This window comes from Meleagris gallopavo, chromosome 6, assembly GCF_905368555.1.
Source record: "Meleagris gallopavo chromosome 6, MGAL_WU_HG_1.1, whole genome shotgun sequence".
Taxonomy (NCBI): domain Eukaryota; kingdom Metazoa; phylum Chordata; class Aves; order Galliformes; family Phasianidae; genus Meleagris; species Meleagris gallopavo.
The window spans coordinates 43,881,075-43,900,393 of record NC_139409.1 but is presented as its reverse complement, the minus strand read 5'-3'; the positions used below and the strand labels follow the sequence as shown (position 1 = coordinate 43,900,393).

At 37.9% G+C, this 19,319-nt stretch overlaps 1 protein-coding gene across 1 annotated transcript in view; it reads left to right on the top strand.

Moving 5' to 3' along the window:
• SUSD5 (sushi domain containing 5) overlaps nucleotides 1-19,319 on the top strand; it is a 44,646-nt gene that overhangs the window by 2,392 nt on the left and 22,935 nt on the right. Inside the window, exons 2-3 of the mRNA XM_031553975.2 lie at nucleotides 6,575-6,752; nucleotides 18,921-19,039. Coding sequence (XP_031409835.2) covers nucleotides 6,575-6,752; nucleotides 18,921-19,039 — 297 coding nt within the window. The remainder of the gene's footprint in view (nucleotides 1-6,574; nucleotides 6,753-18,920; nucleotides 19,040-19,319) is intronic.

The following is a 19,319-nucleotide window of genomic DNA, read 5'->3' as shown; positions in this document are numbered from 1 at the left end:
ACAAAGAGTAGGCAGTAAAAGTGGAGACCCTTGGGGTCTGGTGAAAGTGTAAAGCCTTGAAGCTTAATTGATCTCTTTTGACTAATACTTACTGCAACATGTATTCCTGTAGAGCAGATAGACTCCAGAAAGACAAAGATAAACACCTAAACAAAAGATAGCTTTGTTTCACTTTGCAATTTGCTTTTTCTGCAATGGAAATATGCTTGTTCATAGCTGTGGAGGTCAGGGTCGGGCAGATAAGGGTCTCCTCAGGGCCTGTTTCTGCTCGGAATTACTCTGGTGTAAGCGTGCAGCAGGGTAGTGCTGCTACTGCCAGCACAGTTACTGCTGAGTGAGATAGGTTATGGAAAGGAGTCAATAAACACAGCTCAACCTCCAGGAGTTGTTCAGCCACACCTAGCACTGGTAGGTTCTGGATTTGTGAATGGGAACCACACAGTCAAACAGCATGGCTGTGTAACTTTTTCCCAGTTGGAACCAACTTTAAATTTCACCTTTATGAAGATAAAGGTTTTAATTATGTTCTTGTGATGGTAGCTGTTCTTAAATAACTCAGTGCAAATGGAAACTTTTTGGAATATCTTTGTGCTGGGATAGGAGAAAAGAGTCTGGCTTCATGTGTGGTGTACAGGAGTCACTTCTGCTTTTCTTGACTCCTCCTTTTGTCACTACTATTAAAATGTAAATAGGTATGAGCCATAGTTTTCTGAGAAAAAGTGTGTGGCAGAGAATTATGGCAATTAATCTATGTTACTAATACACACCTGACTTGAGAAATGCTCTATTTGTAACACTTCAGAAATTATTTCAAAGTAGTGGTGTTCTGTTGGCTCAGTTTTGGGTTACGTACAAAACAAACTGGCCAAGGCAGTCACAGAATCACGGAATCTCAGGAGTTGGAAGGGAGCTCTGGAGATCAGTGAATCATTTGGTAGTGAGCACACACCGTGACTGCAGAGGTTGCAGGTGAAAGATTATGAATCCAGAAGGCTAGGCACAATTAACTGAGGATCTGACCGTACTTCTGACATAGAAGCAGATAAATCTGATGCTGAAAGTAGAATTTTACTCATATGCTAATATTTCTCAGCGTATTGGAGCAGACTGATATCACTTTGGTGCTCACACAGCTGCCCTTTTGCTACATATGCAGGCTAGATACAGTACTCCAGTCCTATAGGGGAAGAAGTCTTACACTGGTAATAATTAAGAGTTTCTTCCCTATAGGATTGCTGTTAAGCAGAAGTCAGTGGGCAAAACTAGCTATCAAGTATGTTTCAATAAATAAGAAAAAATGAAACAAATTATGTATCTATTCTGGAAAAAAAAAAAAAAAAGGAATTAAATGGATAGCAGAAATAAGGAGCAGTTTTAGATCTGCAGTAAAACTCCTGGAAAATTTTAAGAGGGAAAAATCCTACTATGGTCTTTCTTGATGAAAAGGCTCTACAGAAAGCCAAAGGAAAAGAAATTATGCTTCTTCTCTTCTGTTATATCTATACAACTGTGTTTAAGTAGCAGGTGTGTAAGCAATTCGGTTCCTACTTGCAAACCAGCTAATATGTTTGTATGTTGCAAAAACAAATCCATAAACAACTGCAAATATTTGATCCTAAAGCCTTTACTAACATTAAAATTTAAACTGAGCTTAAAAAATTACATTAAAATACATTAAAATTTTCAAACTGAGCTTAGCTGAGGAGGAACTCTGACGTGACCTCCAAATTTTTCTACTTTTCTGATGATGCAATATTTTAAGCAGTTTGAATTAAATAAGACATCATTCATTTGATTTTCTCATAGAAATAAACTCTACATTCACGAACATTCTGGTAATTACCCAGATCTCTCTCTGTAATTGTACAGTTTCTCTGAATCTTCCACCCTTGCTATTACAATCAAGGCCATTGTTACACATAGCCATAGAAATGGAAATGAAATTGCTTTTAAAGTACAGAGTTGAACTTCTCTTCCTCCACTCTCCTTTACCTCAATTTGAAGACTTTAACATTTAAATAAATCAGCGGTGAAATATATACATCTTTTACCACATTTATTTTGTTAAAACTGATGAGGTTCTACCATTGCAGCTAGTAAAACATCATCATATCAGCACAATAGACATGCCTTTTTAAGTACTTCATTTTATATTATTTGCGAGAGACGCTTCTGTTTTAAAGTATATTTGGTTTCTTCAAGCACGGTGCAAGTCCTCCGGAGGACATGGAAGAATTTGAACTTCAGTAGGCTTTGAAGAGTGCCTCAGAAGAACTCGTTCTGTTTGTTAATGTATTAGAATAAATTATCCAACTCTGTCTTCTGTTAATTCCACTGGGATTCCTACAAGTCAGAAGGAATGGAGTCTGGAGTCTTCTGAAGTGTCCCTTTCTGTGCTTTACTGTATCTGATTATAGACAGCTCTTCAGTCTCTAAAGCATAATAAGGTTCAGTTGTTAGAAGCTGAGTTTAGCAAAATTTGAAACTGGAAATAAGGTGGAGTGAGAGTAATGAACCACTGGAACAGTTTACTATAAAGTGTGCTGTAAATTCTCCATTACTTGGAGTCACTGAATCATGACTGGATGCCTTTTGAAAAGACATGCTCCAGTTCAACCACGAATTTTTGGACTCAGTGGTGGAACTACAGGGGGAAATCTACAGTCTAGTTATGTAGAAATTCAAACAAGGTGATAAAAATGAATCCTAGAGACCTTGAGATCTACGGTTATGTTTTCAATCATGCTGTACTGGGGTACTCTTTAATAAAAACTGTACTCAGCTATTGCTTGTTGACAAAATTTTAGAGCCAAATAATAAGTAATAAAAAAAGACTTATCTATTTATCAAAATAGAATTACAATTCTGTAATAATAGCGAGCAGATGATAGCAGAGGCTATCCATATAATATACTGCAGTTATTAAAGAAATTTCAAGTGTGAATTTTTATTGAGAACTGCAAGTTCAGCTGTTAATTAACTACAGGAAGAATTATGTCTTATCATTTATGTCTTAGCAGTGAAATTAGAACTTTTTCACTAGTTTCAAAGGGAAACCTGAAAAATCTCTACAATGAAGACATTTTTCATTCTGAAACTGTAAAACTCAAGTGGTATATTAAGTCTTCTGAGAAAGGCTACTTCCCATGGATTTCTAGCTTGAGCTTAAAATAGAGACTGGCTTTGTCTGAAATCTTCAGAAAAGTATGTAGAGTTTTGGTAACACATTTCTATACCACCTGTCTCATCATTACACTATGGGAAGCAGAAATGCTACAGGCAGAAATGAAGGAAGAGCATAGGGAGGGAGCTCAGACATGCTGGCTGTTGCACAACCAAAGGTATTCATGCAAATATACAAAAAGACATGATCCTTGCATGCTGTGCATTATGGAAATATAGCAGCCTTGTATTTAAAACAGGGTGATAGTACATCTCTTGAGATTATCTCAGAGAGAAAACTGGTTTCAACTACTCTACGCTGTCATAGTGTGTTGAACAGAGGGGTGATACCATTTGAATATTTCACAACCCATGTAGTAAAACTGACTGTGTATCACCAAGTATGTGAGGCAGGGTTGTTTTTTTTTTCTTTATTTTTCATTGCAAAAAGCAACAACAGAAGGTTTACAAATATTTTGCCCTTGGGTGCACAGCTTCAAAATCAGACCATTGTGTGACTGAAAGTAAAAATAATCAGTACCAGAATGTTTCAAGCCAGTCAGTCACAACACTGTGAGGTGCACTGCTGTAGTCTTATTTATTTAAGGGAATTTCGTATTTTGATGGGCTTTTCCCTGCTGCTGTTCTAATGTGTCTCCTACTTATTTTTTCCCTCTAAATGCCCCTTTGTAAAGTGACACTTGGCAGAATACTGAGGATCCAAATGTTCCATTGGTAAGGTATCAGATTAAACTTGCTTGCTACTACTTATAAATAAATAAATAAATAAAAGACAACAAAGCAAAACAGAGCACATGCTAAATCTGGGCAGATAGCCATAGAACTTCTGGAGTTCTGGAGAAGATTCACAGGCTGTTCTGGTAAGATGGACAGCCATTTTCATCCCCTTCTGGCTGACAAGAATTTCCTATGAAGCAGTAATTTTCCTGACCAGTAAGAATTTCCTAGCTTACCCTAAAACCTATTTGCCTACATATTTTGGATATCCCAGAAGTCCAGCACTTTCATACTTTCTAGGAAGAAGTTGATTTACATTAACAGTTGTAAAACACCTGGAAAAATGTAACGGGCATCTACTGCTACAAAGGCGAAATGATGAACTTTATTTCTTCTGATTATTTTTTCATGGAACTCAGTCCTTAAAGATTTTTCTTTCTACTTTAGCCTCCTAAATAAAATGCTAATATCTTAAAAGCAGGGCTTACTGCTATGTCAGACAGATATTTATGAGTTTTCAGGTGATACACTGCTGTGATGATAAACTTGCTATGTGAGTTAAGTCAAGTGATACACAAACTTGCCCTATATATTGTTGATGAAGCATAACAACCCCGATAGCCTAATTATGAAATATTGAATGGGGGCAAGTTTTTAATTTAATCAAAGCCTCAGTAAATGCTACTTATCTTTATAAATGAAAGATGTTCCATAACTAAGGAGTGTAAATTTAAAGTCATTCTGCTTATATTGCTTCTCCCGAGTCCATGCATTCTTCACTGTGGCTGTTCAATGGCTTTGGAAACAACAAAATCCATTATGGTTGTTCCATTATTTGGGGCATTTGCAAAGAATCCTGAGGTTTTTGTTCTCAGGCGCGAAGAGGCTTGCTTTTTTCACCGGTCTGTGTGAACTCCCTAATTCTAGTCATAATTCATTATATTGTTTAGTCTAGTGGTTAAGACACTGATCAGTGCTTCTGGGTTGCACTCTGTATGGGAACTGCTGAATCACAGCCTGAACCTCTGATTGACCACCTGAGGCGAGCACTGAGAGCCCTGGGAGCACAGGTGAAGGCAATTCTCCTGTGCTGCTGGAAGGGGTGGAGCTTGGCTGCACCTCTTCTAGACCCCCATTTAAGGGCTGATTGCCAGTGGGGAGGGTCTCTTTCTGGAGATCCCTCCTGTGGAGTTTTACAGTGAGCCTAGGACAAGGGTAAGCACTATCTATTTTTTTGTGTTATTATAACCTGCTTAGCCAAACTCTCTTGTTGGTTTTTTTTTTTTTTTTTTTTTCATAATTGTAACATCTTTATATTCATTGATTATATACACTCCTAGGTCATCTACTGTTGCTACCTGAGCCTGAGAAAATCGCTCTGGTTACTGTGAATTCCTGTTCCTTATCATTACTGCTTGTCCTGCTTATTTAAATTGCTTTCTGTTTATCAGGACATCTTCTTACTGTGCGTATCTAGAATGACGATCAAAACAGAAATCTTTATCAGGACCCATCTATGCTTGTTAGTTAGTGTAAATGCAAATTATGTATTTACATGACAGAAATTTTGCATATTTTGATGTAAAGATTGATTCCTTCATTAGTTTAAACTCTGCACTGGTGAGAACGGAGAGCTGTTAGGGCAGGCTTACCCTGTATCACTGACTATATGTAGGATTAGATCCAAATTTATCAATTTGTTGAAGTAATACATGGGGGGAGGTGTCTCTTTGTACAGAGTCAGCTTAAAACAATCTGAAGGATTACAGATATTGGTCAATATATTGTGTGAGTATGAAACTAGCTACCTAATGAACTGTTAGTATGTGCTGGAAGTTACACCTTCTTGTAATCACTGCCACTAATCTAACTTTTAAGTAAGCCATAAGTGTTTATAGACATTTTAAAAGCTGTCTTCCTCTGTCTACAAGCAATCTAAATATCTAAATTTATACTTGAAAATTTAGAAGATATTCTGAGGGATGTTACCTTCAGAAAGAAGACATTTATGGCAATTTAAATGCCAACACTGTGAACTATCTCACTGTTTATTTTTTCTTCTGGTGACATCCAGCAAATGTGTTTATTCCACAACCCAATCACTTCTCAAGCTTTACTGACAAAACCCCAACTGCCCTTTTCCCAGTTGCAGAAATCTAACGTTCACCTTTTAACATCCTTCACAATGTTAAATAAATTAAAATAAACTGATGTAGATGTGTTCTTACTGTATACTTACAGTACAGGTATACTACTTACAGGTAGTTTTATAACTGTAGTTACAATATGCTTGGTAATGAATTCCAGTGTTGTATTCAACAGGAGACCTTCTGACTCTGACTACTTAAGTGCATGTAAGAGAGTGTCAGTGCTTTCTCTTTCCATATCCTAAGCAGAGACCTATAGAAGGAAGGCGAGCTTTTTGTGTAGACTAGGAACGAACAGGGATTCAGCTACGTTTCTTTTTCTCTTGATTAACATAAGTAAAAGAAAAACCACAGTAAAACACTTTACAGTGTTGCTAACATAATTAATTCCAAGAAATAGGTTGCTCATTAGTTTGAACTTAGTAAGAACAAGAAGACTTTATTTGGTGATAATCTGCAATATTTATATGGAACGTATATTGAGTACCACGCCACGATGAGTGACTTGATCTTTCTTGGTGCTGCAGGGAAAGTGTTTGCACTTGAGTCCAAGAACAACTCTCAGGGTCTGGATCTAGCTGAAGCTGAGAAAGCTTGTGTTGACTTGAGTGCTCGCTTAGCAACCGCAGAAGAGCTGAAAAGGGCTGTCCTGGACTGTTCCTTCATTGGCTGCACCACGGGATGGCTGGCTGATGGCACGGCTGGGTAAGAATGATGGCATACACCTTCCTGAGAAATATAAACAACTGCTGTAAAGATGTTTTTCCTCTTAGTCTAAGTTAACTACTGAAAAACACTGGCCACAGTTCAAGCACTATGGTATACATTCTGTCCACAGTTTCCTCTTCCTTTTTCCTACTGAGTTGTCACAGTTGTGTTTAGCTAGGCCCACAGTGTGGTGATGCTCCATAAAGGAGCTTGCAGCCTATGGACATAATACTGAGCTATCAGCATCAGTGCTCCCACTGACTGTAAGTACATGCTCAGTTTGCTGACATTCTTGTAGAAACTCAGTTATTTATGGTTGTTTAAGTAGATGATAGCCATGTTCAAGTAGGTGTACCTAGATATGATAAGGAAAACATGTTAGGGAGTTGGGTGAGAGCTCACCAGAGAGCTGTTTCTGTTACTGGATGTACTGAACTGCATTTATGGAGGTAGCACAGGTGACTCCAAATGGCAGTAGGCTGAGATTTGTGAGACTGCCATTTGGAGTCACCTGTGAGACAAATCTCAGCCTTACAAGAAAGGAGGAAAAGAAGCAGGGTGAATTAAGCATGGTGATGTTTCTCTTCTGCTATGAATACTGCAGAATTCCAAATGACTTTCAATGAAGTTGTGATTTTGAGGATGTGTCCTCAGTTGTGCTAGCTGTGTACCAGCAGCAGCGCAGCTGTACCACCATGGTGCTCCATCCTGGCTGATGCGTGCTCCTTCTGCACGGTGTTAAGGGCTTCCAGAACCCAAGCTGACTCATTCCTGTTACCCTACAGTGCTGTGGCAAGAACATAAACTTCCCCATCTCTTCCAAAATGGAAGTCTTTACAGCATGCCCCAGGTGAAGAGACTTTGTTTGATAGACAAAGAGATCAAATCACAGAATTCAGTTTAACATATATATAAATGCCATACCTGATGCTGAAACCATACAGGAATTGTCAGTGAGAGCATGAAGTTCTGTCTTCTCTCTTGAACCTTTCCTTCAGCAGGCTTATCAGCCACCACCTTAGTGTAATATGTGCATGCATTCCCTTTATGCACTTGACAAAGTTCTCATAAGTAAGATAGTAATGTCTAATGTCCTATCAGTGTTCAATGGTGATAATGCTTTGTTTTATCAAGACACTGTTTCCAATTTCTCAAACTGGACACATTACTGGATTTTGTGAGAGTTATCAGTTACCCTAAGCACATGTTGGTTTTCATGTATTTTCAGTAGTAAAATGGGACTTCCAAAGGACAGAAAATAGCAACAATTGAAAAATGATATTTAAACAACTTCAAGCAAAACCGATTTGTTCAGGTGATCCTTTCTTTTCCAGGTGGAAAAGATTTTTTTCGGGAAGATTTATTTTTATGTACCTTTAGACATTTAAAAAAATCAAATCTCCCAATATAGAAGACAGTGATCTAAACCCTACAAATTTTTCTTCCTACCCCACTTGCTGATATGTCATGTAGGCTGAAGAGCCAGAAAAACTGTGTCTGTCTAAGAAGTGCAAGGGAAAGTTGTACAAGTCTTTTTGTATCACCTCTCTATTATGGAAGCAAAGAGTGCTGAAGGGTGGGAGAAGGAAGCACACTTTTTTTTTTATTTGGGCAGTACCACTGATTTCTTCTGGGAATTCCTCAGTTCTTTAATATAAGCACTGGAGCTACAACTATGAATAGACCAGTTGTGGACCTATCCCTGAATATCTTCAAAATGAAAACTGGATACAGTGATAGCATTGTGTGCATCACATTATGGTGATGTGAGAATGCACACAACATAGACTCATAGAATCATTTTTATCACTTTCATGTTCCCATACTCCATTCATCTGGTAAATTCTGTAAACTCTGTAAATCAGAAAGGACATTACAGGGGCACATGAGCATGCTGTTGCTGTGCACACACCATGTACAGAGACTTCTGTAGGTACTCACCAGAGAGTAGTTCTCTGGAGCTCCTGTAAGCTGAATTCTTTTTTTTTTTTTCTTCTCTGGGACTATTTTACTTATGGCTGGGCAAGCTCCAGAACCTGCATTACTTGCTTCACTGAAGTGAGTTCTTGCTAAACTCAGGAAAAGTGCAATGTCTGAAAAGACTATACTAGTTTCACTGTTAGTTAAGGCAGCTCTGGCGGAAGAAATGGGCAGCCAAGTGCAAAGTATGTAAATGGGACAAAGCTATTCAAGTTGAAGAAGCCTGTGCATAATATTAAGCTTTTTCAGAGGGGTTTAGGTTAATGAATAAAATGATGAGAAATGAAGTTCAATAACAATATACTTGGGAATGAGTATGCTGTCTACCTGAAAATATTTCACACACCAATAGTGTGTGAAGTGGTCTATCAGTCCAGGAAAGATATGAGGAAATCACTGTGGATGGAACAAAGAAAACTACTGTCAAAAAAGACAGAACTAAGTTTCTAGAGTGTTTGGGGGATGGGCGGGATGTAATGAAAAATGCATACATGTTTATATATTTATACACTCATAGGTTAGTGTAACAGGAGGCTTTGGAGTAACTTCTTTAGAGTTCCTGTTACTCCATCTTAAAAGAGGCCTAAAACAGCCTGAGGAAAAAAAAAAAAGCTTAATGATTAAAGGTGTGGAAAAGCTATTGAGGCTCCCCTCAACACATTTTTTTACTTGTCAGTTATTTGCTTTTAAAAATATTTCTAGAGGTACCTATTCAGTACTTTGGGCATCTATTTAATAAATGGAAAGTACCAGCAAGGATAAAGTGTGAAAATGAACACTTCAATCCACGCTCTCATCAAATGATTTCACAAGGAGAGGGCAAGATAGGCTTCACTGCAGATCCAGATGATTACAGAAGTAGACAAAATTGTTTCCAAAACATAGGATTCCTCACTGGGTGATACTTGTGTTATTTATCTTGATGGAGCTTCACATCTTCAAAGGTGATGGCATGGCCGAGAGAATGAAGTCACCACCCGTGTTTACTAGTCCAAAACCACTCAGGTCTTTAGAAATTGGAACTAACACCTTGGATCCCACCCAGAAACTGACTGGAATCCGTCGAAGATCCCAGAGCTTTAGTCCAGTATTCTCCCATATCCTCTTGGATCGTGTGCATCAGAAAGGAGATGAATAAGGGGGAACATGGGAACATGATAAAAGAAGTTCCTAATTTCAGGAAGAGTGCATTTTATTATTATTATTATGCTCTTTTTTTGATGTCTGAAAAATATCTTAATCCTTTCTCTGAGGAAAAATGGATTAGATGCTGGCAACAGAAGCGAGCACAGACAAATAATATGAGTGGAGGCGTTGTGGAGCTGCAGATTTTCTGACATGCTTCAGACTTAAAACTGCACATATGCACATAAGGACATTTTCACCTCTTGATGAGTTTTCTGGGTCTTGCATAAGCTGATGACAGCCAGTTCATACCTAGTGGCTGTTCTTTGATCTTTTTGAATAATTACAATCTTACTTCTATTAATTATATTCATCACTCCTTGCTGCTGTGCCCTTATTATCATTTTTACGTCCAAATCAGGGCCTGTAAGCCTGTGGAAGTTTCCCCTTTAATATCTGAGGTGCGTTTCTGAATCACTGTCAGTACGTTTATACTACCTGCTCTCAGAGTGTTAGGTATTAAAAGACACCGTTCTGCAAAGAGTGATGCCAGGGGAAATAGGTATCATTCTGCTAATGGAGCTGCTCACTGGAATTCTCTAACCCCCTTCTCTGTAGTCTGGGTTAGCCTAAGCAGCAGGTTTTGACAAATGCAAATTGCCTTAACTGACTTGTGATGGAAATCGGTTAAACAAATTTTTCTCTGTCGGTAAATCCGAAGACACAATAAACTCATTGGCATTGTGATTTGAGCAGCCTGGGACAGAACATCTTCCACAGGCATAAGGTTATGTTTTTGTCTTCCACTTTCAATTGTTCAGAACAACCCAATTCAGATCTTGGGGCTGTTCACACAGGCAGGTCCAGGGACATGAAAACTTTTAGATAAGATCCGCTGATGAATAGGTAGGGTCCAGAGGACAAGTGGTTACGCTCTTCCAGCAGCCCAGAAGTAAGTCAGTTAGAAGTCAGCCTTGAAATGTGTAATTTGTGAAATATTACACATTGTTAGAGTGCAGGAAATGAAATGCTGTTTAGACAGATCTCATTTGTCAGATTGGAATGAGCCCTAATAGCTATTTATACTAAAATGACACTCTTATGACTTATTTGCATGTCAGATGAGTGAGTCAGTAAAACCAGAAAGTGATCTGCCAGAATATAAACAACAAAAAAAGGTTGTAGAGTTCTTTGAAAACCTTTTACTGCTATTCTATGGGAACTGCTGAATCACGGCCTGAACCTCTGATTGACCACCTGAGGCGAGCACTGAGTCAGCCCTGGGAGCACAGGTGAAGGCAATTCACCTGTGCTGCTGGAAGGGGTGGAGCCTGGCTGCACCTCTCCTAGACCCATTTAAGAGCTGACTGCCAGTGGGGAAGGGTCTCTTTCTGGAGATCTCTCCTGTGGAGTTTGCAGTGAGCCTAGGACAAGAGTAAGCACTCTATCCTTTTTTTGTTATTATAATCTGCTTTGCTAAACTCTCTTGCTTTTTTTTTCTTCATAATTATAACATCTTTATATTCATTGATTATACAGCTATCTTCTGATGTTCCAGTCCTGCAGCACTGGGCAGTGCAGTGTGTTCTCTCAAATGTTCATTTCTGTTCTGTTTTTTAATTTGGAAAATAAACATGACAGTTTTTCTTATGATCAGCTCTACTAATTGTGCACAGAATATTAGAAAGTAGCTATTGATTTTTGCAGTCGTAAACATTGTCAGTAACTTGTATTAAGATATTCATAGTACATTTACTCATTTCCTGCACTTCTGCAAGCCTTACAAGATGAAGCTGTCTTATTCCCTCTGTTGCTCCTTGTTTTTCTATGAAAGAATGAATCCATGTAGCCCAACTATAAGCTCTTGCCTGAAAGCTCTGCTTAGACTCTGTTCTATAATAGCTATCCTGCAGGGCACTCAATGTATTTCTTTGAATGAAATTGCCCTAGCCTGGTTCCTACCCAGTCCCTGGAGGATTTATCTCAGAGGGGATAGATAACTCTGGAGTGAGCAAACACAGCCAGCTAGAATAAGCCTTGTAGTGGGAGTCCAAAGACTGAGGTTCTTTTCTTGGCTGACCACAGACCAGATGTTTACTGCTAGGAAAATTACTTCATCTCTATTTTTCCTTCCTTTGTTAGCTCTTCGGGTTTTGCATTGACTACTCTTGAATGCTTCTACAGTGTCTAACACAACGGAGCCCTTGGTGCAGATAACACCAGTGGGAACTATAATAACAACACTCAAAATTAGCATTTCACAGGGCAGTCTACTCCCTTTTTTGCCTACAATGTGAGACTTGCCCAACACCTGGCAGTAGGGTAATAACAGCTTGTTTCCTGGGAAATTGAAAAGCAATATCCAAGGAATGAAATAGGAATAAGTCTCTAGCTCTTGCCAGTTGCCTTATCCATGTGCGTAGACCCTTGGATTTGTTGGCCCTGTGAAATCTGTCCAGGTGTGTATAATGTAACAGGTCTGCTTGCTTATCTGCAGAGGAGCAGTCCTAATAATATGTCAGTTTGCCAAGCTCCTGTTTTATTTCAAGGCTTTGCTCTGCTGCCTGATGAGAATGCATATGAATTTTCTCCTACATGCCTGTATGACATGGGCCAATTAACTCCCTTCAAGAGATAATCCAGACATAGGTGACAGCATATAGTCCAATTAAAAATGCTAAATCTGGTTCTGAGACTAAGGAGTCTTAGAAATGCACTCCTTCTGAAAAGACATTCAGTCCCTCTTCTAGGAGATGCAGGGCAGTACTGAAAGACGTGAACAAGGCATGAGTGAGACAACACCTGCAATACTGCAATGTGATTCCTGACATCCAAGCTTGGAGGAGATGAGTTCAGGCTTGGAGGTGCACATAATCTTAGCAAGTATACAAGAGTGACTAATACCAAGATTTTAACTTGCCAGCTAGGTCTAATGGGGTTGATATTCAATTTTTCAGAAGAACTTCTCCTTCATATTGTTTTTTTTCCTCACAATCTCTTTATTATCTAATCCCATCTGAAAGCTTCTGGTCTGAGCATAGAGTTTCTTTGTAAATTAACAGCATTTAGTAAACATTATAAAACCTTTTGGTAACTAATTAATATCATTTGTTATGAATGCTGTGGAGTGGTTCATTTGTGGAATACATACAGTTGAACTGGGTAAAACCAATTACCTAGTGACACTTGGTATGTCTTTGAGCACCCAATTAACTAGTCCAGGACAAGAAGCAATCCTGATCTCCTCTATGTACACTGAAAATGCTCAAATTATATGTACATAGTGATATTATAGTAAAATGAGTATATAAAATCTTTCATACTAGGCTACAGTATGAAAAATCTGCATGAATGGGCCATATTTATTTAATGAACAGAGGCCTTACTATTTCAGTAGTCATATGTACAATTTTAAGCACAAAAGAGTGCATTTTGGGATATATTTTTAAGAATTTAAAGGATATTGGTTCTGCCTCGGTAAGACCTCCTTTTGACATTTCCAGTGGCAGTATTGCTGTTGGAATGTCTTCATGTCACACTTAGCAGCTGCTTTCTTTGGGTCACATCCAGCCAAAATTAGCCTCTATAGTTCCCAGTCAATGGACTTTCCAAAGCCCACCTGTGCTCCCCTTCATGACTTTTCATGGAAATTTTCTTCCCTTCAGTAATCATGAACATGTCATTTGTATTTTATTCCTCATCAGAGCCAGCTTTATAATTTGCAGTTTCCCAAACTACAGAAGGGAAAGACTAAGAATAAAAATCCTCCAGTTTGGCTTCCAGACTACTGATTTTTTTTCTCTCACCTAGTTAATGAAACACAAGTGGTAAAACTTATCCACGAAAAAAATTAGCACAGGATGTTAACGATTTATCTTGACTAAGGATAGTGATGAAGTTTTAAACTTACTAATTAGAGAAAGTCTTGTTATAGTTACATTATGTTATGAACCAGACTTTCTCAGTGCCTCTACTTTCACATCACTCATGATGGCCGCTGAGTAGAATATACTCATATTCAAGCTCACACTTCCATGAAGACATGCCATAAGATCCTCCTGGCTCAATCCAGATAATTTATTGACGAGACAACTTGCGATCAGTTGGCAGATAGCATCGTGACTATAAAACACCCTGGTTCCACCCACTATTTTTTGCATTGATGCTGGAATTGATCGAGCTGTGTTGTATAATCTCAGCCATTAACTCCATCTATATGAACTTAGGTTTACTGAAAGCTTTTCAAGTATTACAAAATTGCTATGCAATAATATTAGAAAGCAGAAGTACCAGAGGACACTAGTATAGCCATAATTTATTATTTATATAAAATACAATTTTTTAATTAGATGTTTATTAGATAATACCATATTATGTCATATAGTGGAATAAATACTATTCAAATCAGCCTCTTCTGCTATTTCCTTCCTAGAGCAGAGGAACTAGGAATAATGCAAAATATACCAATACCTCACTGTTTAGTAGATGGATTAGAAAAGTGTGTAACCAGCACAAATGCAAGTGGAATAATTCAAGAAAGTCTGGTTCCCGCTTTGTGCTAAATATTAAACTTTCTCCTCTCATACCCATATGCTAAATACAATATCTGAATTACCTTCACCATCCTCTGGTCTTACCTTCAGGGTGGGTACAGAGCAAGCACAATAAATTGTTCTTACATGGATAAATTGCCCAGACATAAATAAGCTGGGTCCAAAACAGTGCAGAGTCCCTGTGCTTTCTCTTGCACTCTTGCTTGAGAGGGAGAGAGGCACCATGAAGCAGACTGTCTTTCTAGGCTAAGTGGCAATGGACTGAGGAGAACCTCACTAGATTTTGGCTCTACTTGTCAAGATACCAAAAGGAAACACTGTCGGTGCCCTTCTACATTCCATTGCAGAGCAGAGGCTGTTGTCAACACTGCTGAAATCTTTTTTCCAATGATGCCCTTCAAGTAAGCTCTCACGTGATGGATGTTGCTGAAGTAAGAATTCAATGCCTCTATATGAGGATGGTGACCATAATTGCTCATAACTATAAAACTTGGGACTCTTTTAGTAGCAACCTTGATTTTCAGTCCTCATTTAAACTTGCAAGATAAGGTAAGAGAAAAGCTTAGGAATGATTTCTCATAAAATTATTCTGTAAGGCAAAACAATTTCTTTCAATTTTTTAAGATTAAAAAATAGAACCAAGCTAGGAAACCTTTTGAGAACACCACAGACATGAAAAAAGATGTTAATACTGTGAGAGTTTTTCAGAGTTCATGGCAGTGTAGTAATAGTTTTTAGAGATGCATGAGTATTTCAAGCAGATATATATCTAATGTAGAAGATTATTGTGGATGATTTGCATTTTGAACTCAAGTTTCTTCCAAGCACGTCTGAAATGTTACTTTCATAAGAATTTCCATAGAAGGAAAAATACAATCACTTTTTTTTATTAATATGAGATACAAAATCATGCGTTACACTGCTGTAAGCAGCAGGCTGTAACATATCCAAGAAAGGTGAGGAATGAGCAATTCTGTAGAAGTTTATGTTCAATTACTCCATGAAAGTAACAATAAGTAGAATTAAAATTCCCTACGTGACTACATTCTTCTAAATGTCTGGGTGCTTGGATGCCTTCCTACAAAAAAATGTAAACTTTGTGGCATTCTCTCAACCATGATGCATGATAGACCACTGCAACAATTCAAAATAATAAAGAATCAACTAGGCTCTGCATTTCCACAACTTCTCACCAGGGTGCTGGAACTACAAGAGATGGCTGTAAATAGGAATAATATATATTTATTGGTTTCTTATTGCAGTATGGCAATGCTGCTGCTAAGCAAATGTCAACATATGTTGAATTCTGAACTGAGAATGTGCTTGCCATTTTCCAGTCATCAAATGAAAGCAATTGACAAAGTTAAAAGTATCAAAGCCTACCTGTGAGAGCTGAGACAACAGTGTACCTACATCTTTCATCTGTAATTACAGCATTTTACAGGTTTGGAGAAACATACCTGCCCTCAAGAACTCTGAGAAAAGAGGCTATTATTGTGTATTTTTAGTTGTGCCTGCAGTCCTACTGACTGCAAAGACAATTTCAGTGCCAAAGGCATTGCAGGTCTAATCATTAGAGCTGCTGCTGAGAAATGCTGAGTGCTACTGAAGCTCCTTTTAGCAGTGGTAAAAACAGCTTATGGAAGATGTTCAAAGCCTGCAGGATTGAGCTTTGGTAACTACTGACAGAGAAGGAGGAATAGGAGACATTAAGTAGATTTTGGTTTGTTTTTTTTTTTCCTATGTCTACAGGGCATGTTTTCTTTCCTCTTGGAATAATTACATTAGAATGTTTTCTGTTTCAATCAGATCAATTTTAATATGACAATCTAAATTAAATTTCTAAGTGGAGGATTAGCCAAGGTCTGCTCTGCTGCAGGAAAAAAAAAAAATAGAGCAATTTTAGAGCTTCATGTAGAAAAAACCACACAGAACTACATTAGGAGATCTTGACATCATTTGAAGTCTTTTTTTAATAGGTAATGTTGAAACCATACTTAAGTACTCTTCATGTACTTGGATATCTAAGAAATGCTTTAAAATTTATTATCCACTTATTGTGTTCTATTTTTATTGCCTACAAACTTGTAATTTGTTGTGCAATACGTGGGGAAAAAAAGAAGAAAATCATGCTCTTTGAACACGTGGTCTTTAATGTGAATCAGATATCCTGGATTGGTGATGATATGAATATAATAAGGACGTATCACTCACTTTTTAGCCTGTTGAAGAAATGATACAGAAATTATGGTGCTTTGGGCAGAAGCAAAATAGAACTGCTAGAGATTGAAATTCAAAATCAGAATGTTCAAGAAGGATTTTTAAAGCTGGATCCTAAATATCAGAAATTTTATTCCATGATTGAGTATGCGAAGAAATATCACCTGATTTTAGCAGACAGGGTTGCCCAGGTAACGTGAAAACAACTATTTTTTCTTGCTGTTGTTTAAAAGGGCTGAAGTCTTAAGTCTTACAAGGAAAAGGTCCAGATTTTTAAAGATACTTCATTATCTGTCTATTCAGGGTTGCAAGGCATAAACAAGGTCGGAAGACAGGAGAGTAAGTGACCATTGGAAAGATTAAGGTTGCTAAGTCACAGTTTCATTCACTTAGGCCATGAAAGACCTAGTGGAACAATATGTGAACACATACAAAAATTGCCAATTAACAGGCTGACTGCCAAGTCATCTAAACCCAGTTTGACAAACGAGTTTGTCTAGGTGCCCCATGGCACTCCTGAAGGAGTCAGATCTTAAAGAACGGCATTAAATTCTAGGAGAACTCAATTTTAAACTCCTGTGGAATATAGTCTTCAAGTGACCCACAAAAAGTCAGGAGGTGCTTTCCTTACAAAAGAAACATGTTCGCTTTGAAATTACAGAGCAGCTTTTAGTAGGGGATTACATCATGTCATTTTTCAGAGCAGAAGTGTGGTAGGAACCATTCTGGTACATATGCGTGACCGGTACCATATGGCTTTTTTCATGTTGCTTTTGTTTGTTTACATTAAAACACATTCAAGTTGCCTGTCTAACAGCTCAAGAACCAACATATGCCAGAATTAAGATGGTCTGCACAATCGTAATTCAGTCCACTTGTGTAAATCAATTGTTATGCAGTACTTAAGTGTGGGATCAAATACTGGCTTTCTACTAGAGCTTTTCCACATTCAGTAAATGGGCAGTTAGTCAACATTTATTTTATTATCCAAAATGAGTGTGGGACTGCTGGCACAGCTAGTTCAACCATTGCGCAATACGAAATGATAGATTTCCTCCACTGGAAAGATTGCTCTGCGGAAAACATTTTGGTCTTGCTTTCACTAGAGGAGCTGACCATGCAACGCTTCTACAGACCTGCTGTCTGTAAAATATAAAACCCACACCATTAATATCCAGCTGCAAAAATTGGGGCTGAATTCACTTTCCCAGCCTTTCTAACCTTCAGTGTAACAATAAGAGCAGTGTCTTCTCTAACAAACTGTCTTTTATTAGTAAGTTTTAAGCAGCCAACACAGCTGAAAGAAGAGATAATTAATAATCTCCTCTTCTATGTTCAGCATCTACAGGCTTGTAAAACTAAATACAATTTTTTTTTAACCTTTGTTCAAGCCTATAAAAAGGCAACAGGATGGATTAAGTACTGCTGAGTACCAAACCAGAAGAAACGGATTTTAAAGAAGTGGAAAAGCTGTTAAACCAACTAACCGGACTACCAATGAACCAACCAACCAGCTTATTCCCGAGAACTCACGATGAGTTTTCTCAGGCTGCAATTTAACAACAATTTAAGAGAGTTTAACCTGTAAAAGGAACGTGATTTGAAATTAGAGAATGTAACGTTCCTGTCTTGTCAGTTCCTGCCAGTTACTTTTTGTGTTGACAACAGTGTGTCTTGGCTATGCATCTATACCATCCCTAGTCCACCAGAACTGTGTGCTACAGCTCAGTATGGGAGTAAATATTGCTATTTCTGTTTTCAAAATGGAGAAAGTGAAACAGGCAAAAATGCTTTCAGTCACAGCTGTGCAGCAGATTAAAATAACAAATAAGATAAAAGAACCTGGAACTTATGCAGCAAGCATAAGTTTATTACTAGTGATTTATAATCTTTCAGACCATGTCTTGACACTTCTACTCATTTTTTATTCAGGTATCATTGGTGAGAATTTATATCGCTGAAATACGAGTGCAGAACATGAGCTTACATACACTGGGACTTGGTCTGATATTTAGAACCATTACAGAACATATGATAAACATCCTTTATTGCTTCCTGTATTGCCTTGGACTGATCTACAGCAAGCATTTTTTTAATTACTTCTAATTCTCCCCTGGCTTTTTTCATACATCTTCCCATACTAATGCCTTATGTGCCAACTCTTAAACAATTAAACTAAGGCTAAAGCTAAAGCCTGACTACTGTGCTAAAAGATCTCCAAACTTCACCTGCATGTACAACTCCAGAAGATTTCTGATTATTTTTTTCTTCTTCTTCTTTATTTTAGGACAATAATATGCAGAAAGACGGGCAGCAAACAACAGAGCGTGAAAGCCATTGATGTTAAAATTGAAACCGATCCCTTTGTGAATGACCAATATGATGCTTTTTGTGTAAAGGATGAAGGTCAGCACTGATATACTATTGAAATAATGCACAGTAATCGCTGTCTTGAAACATTAGAAGTTTTGCCTTCAATTTTTCTACTGCTGAGAGGCAAAATGGGGATATTCAGGAATAAATCTGTACAGTAATCTCCTGCTGAGAGAGCAAACTGCTACAGAGACATTGGTTGCAGGGAATAAATTGCATTACCATTTGTCTTTGCTGCAGTTTAGCAAGTTCAAAGAGCACTGCTGATCTGAAAGAGACCATTCTGGTGTTCAAAGAACACTCTTTATGGAAA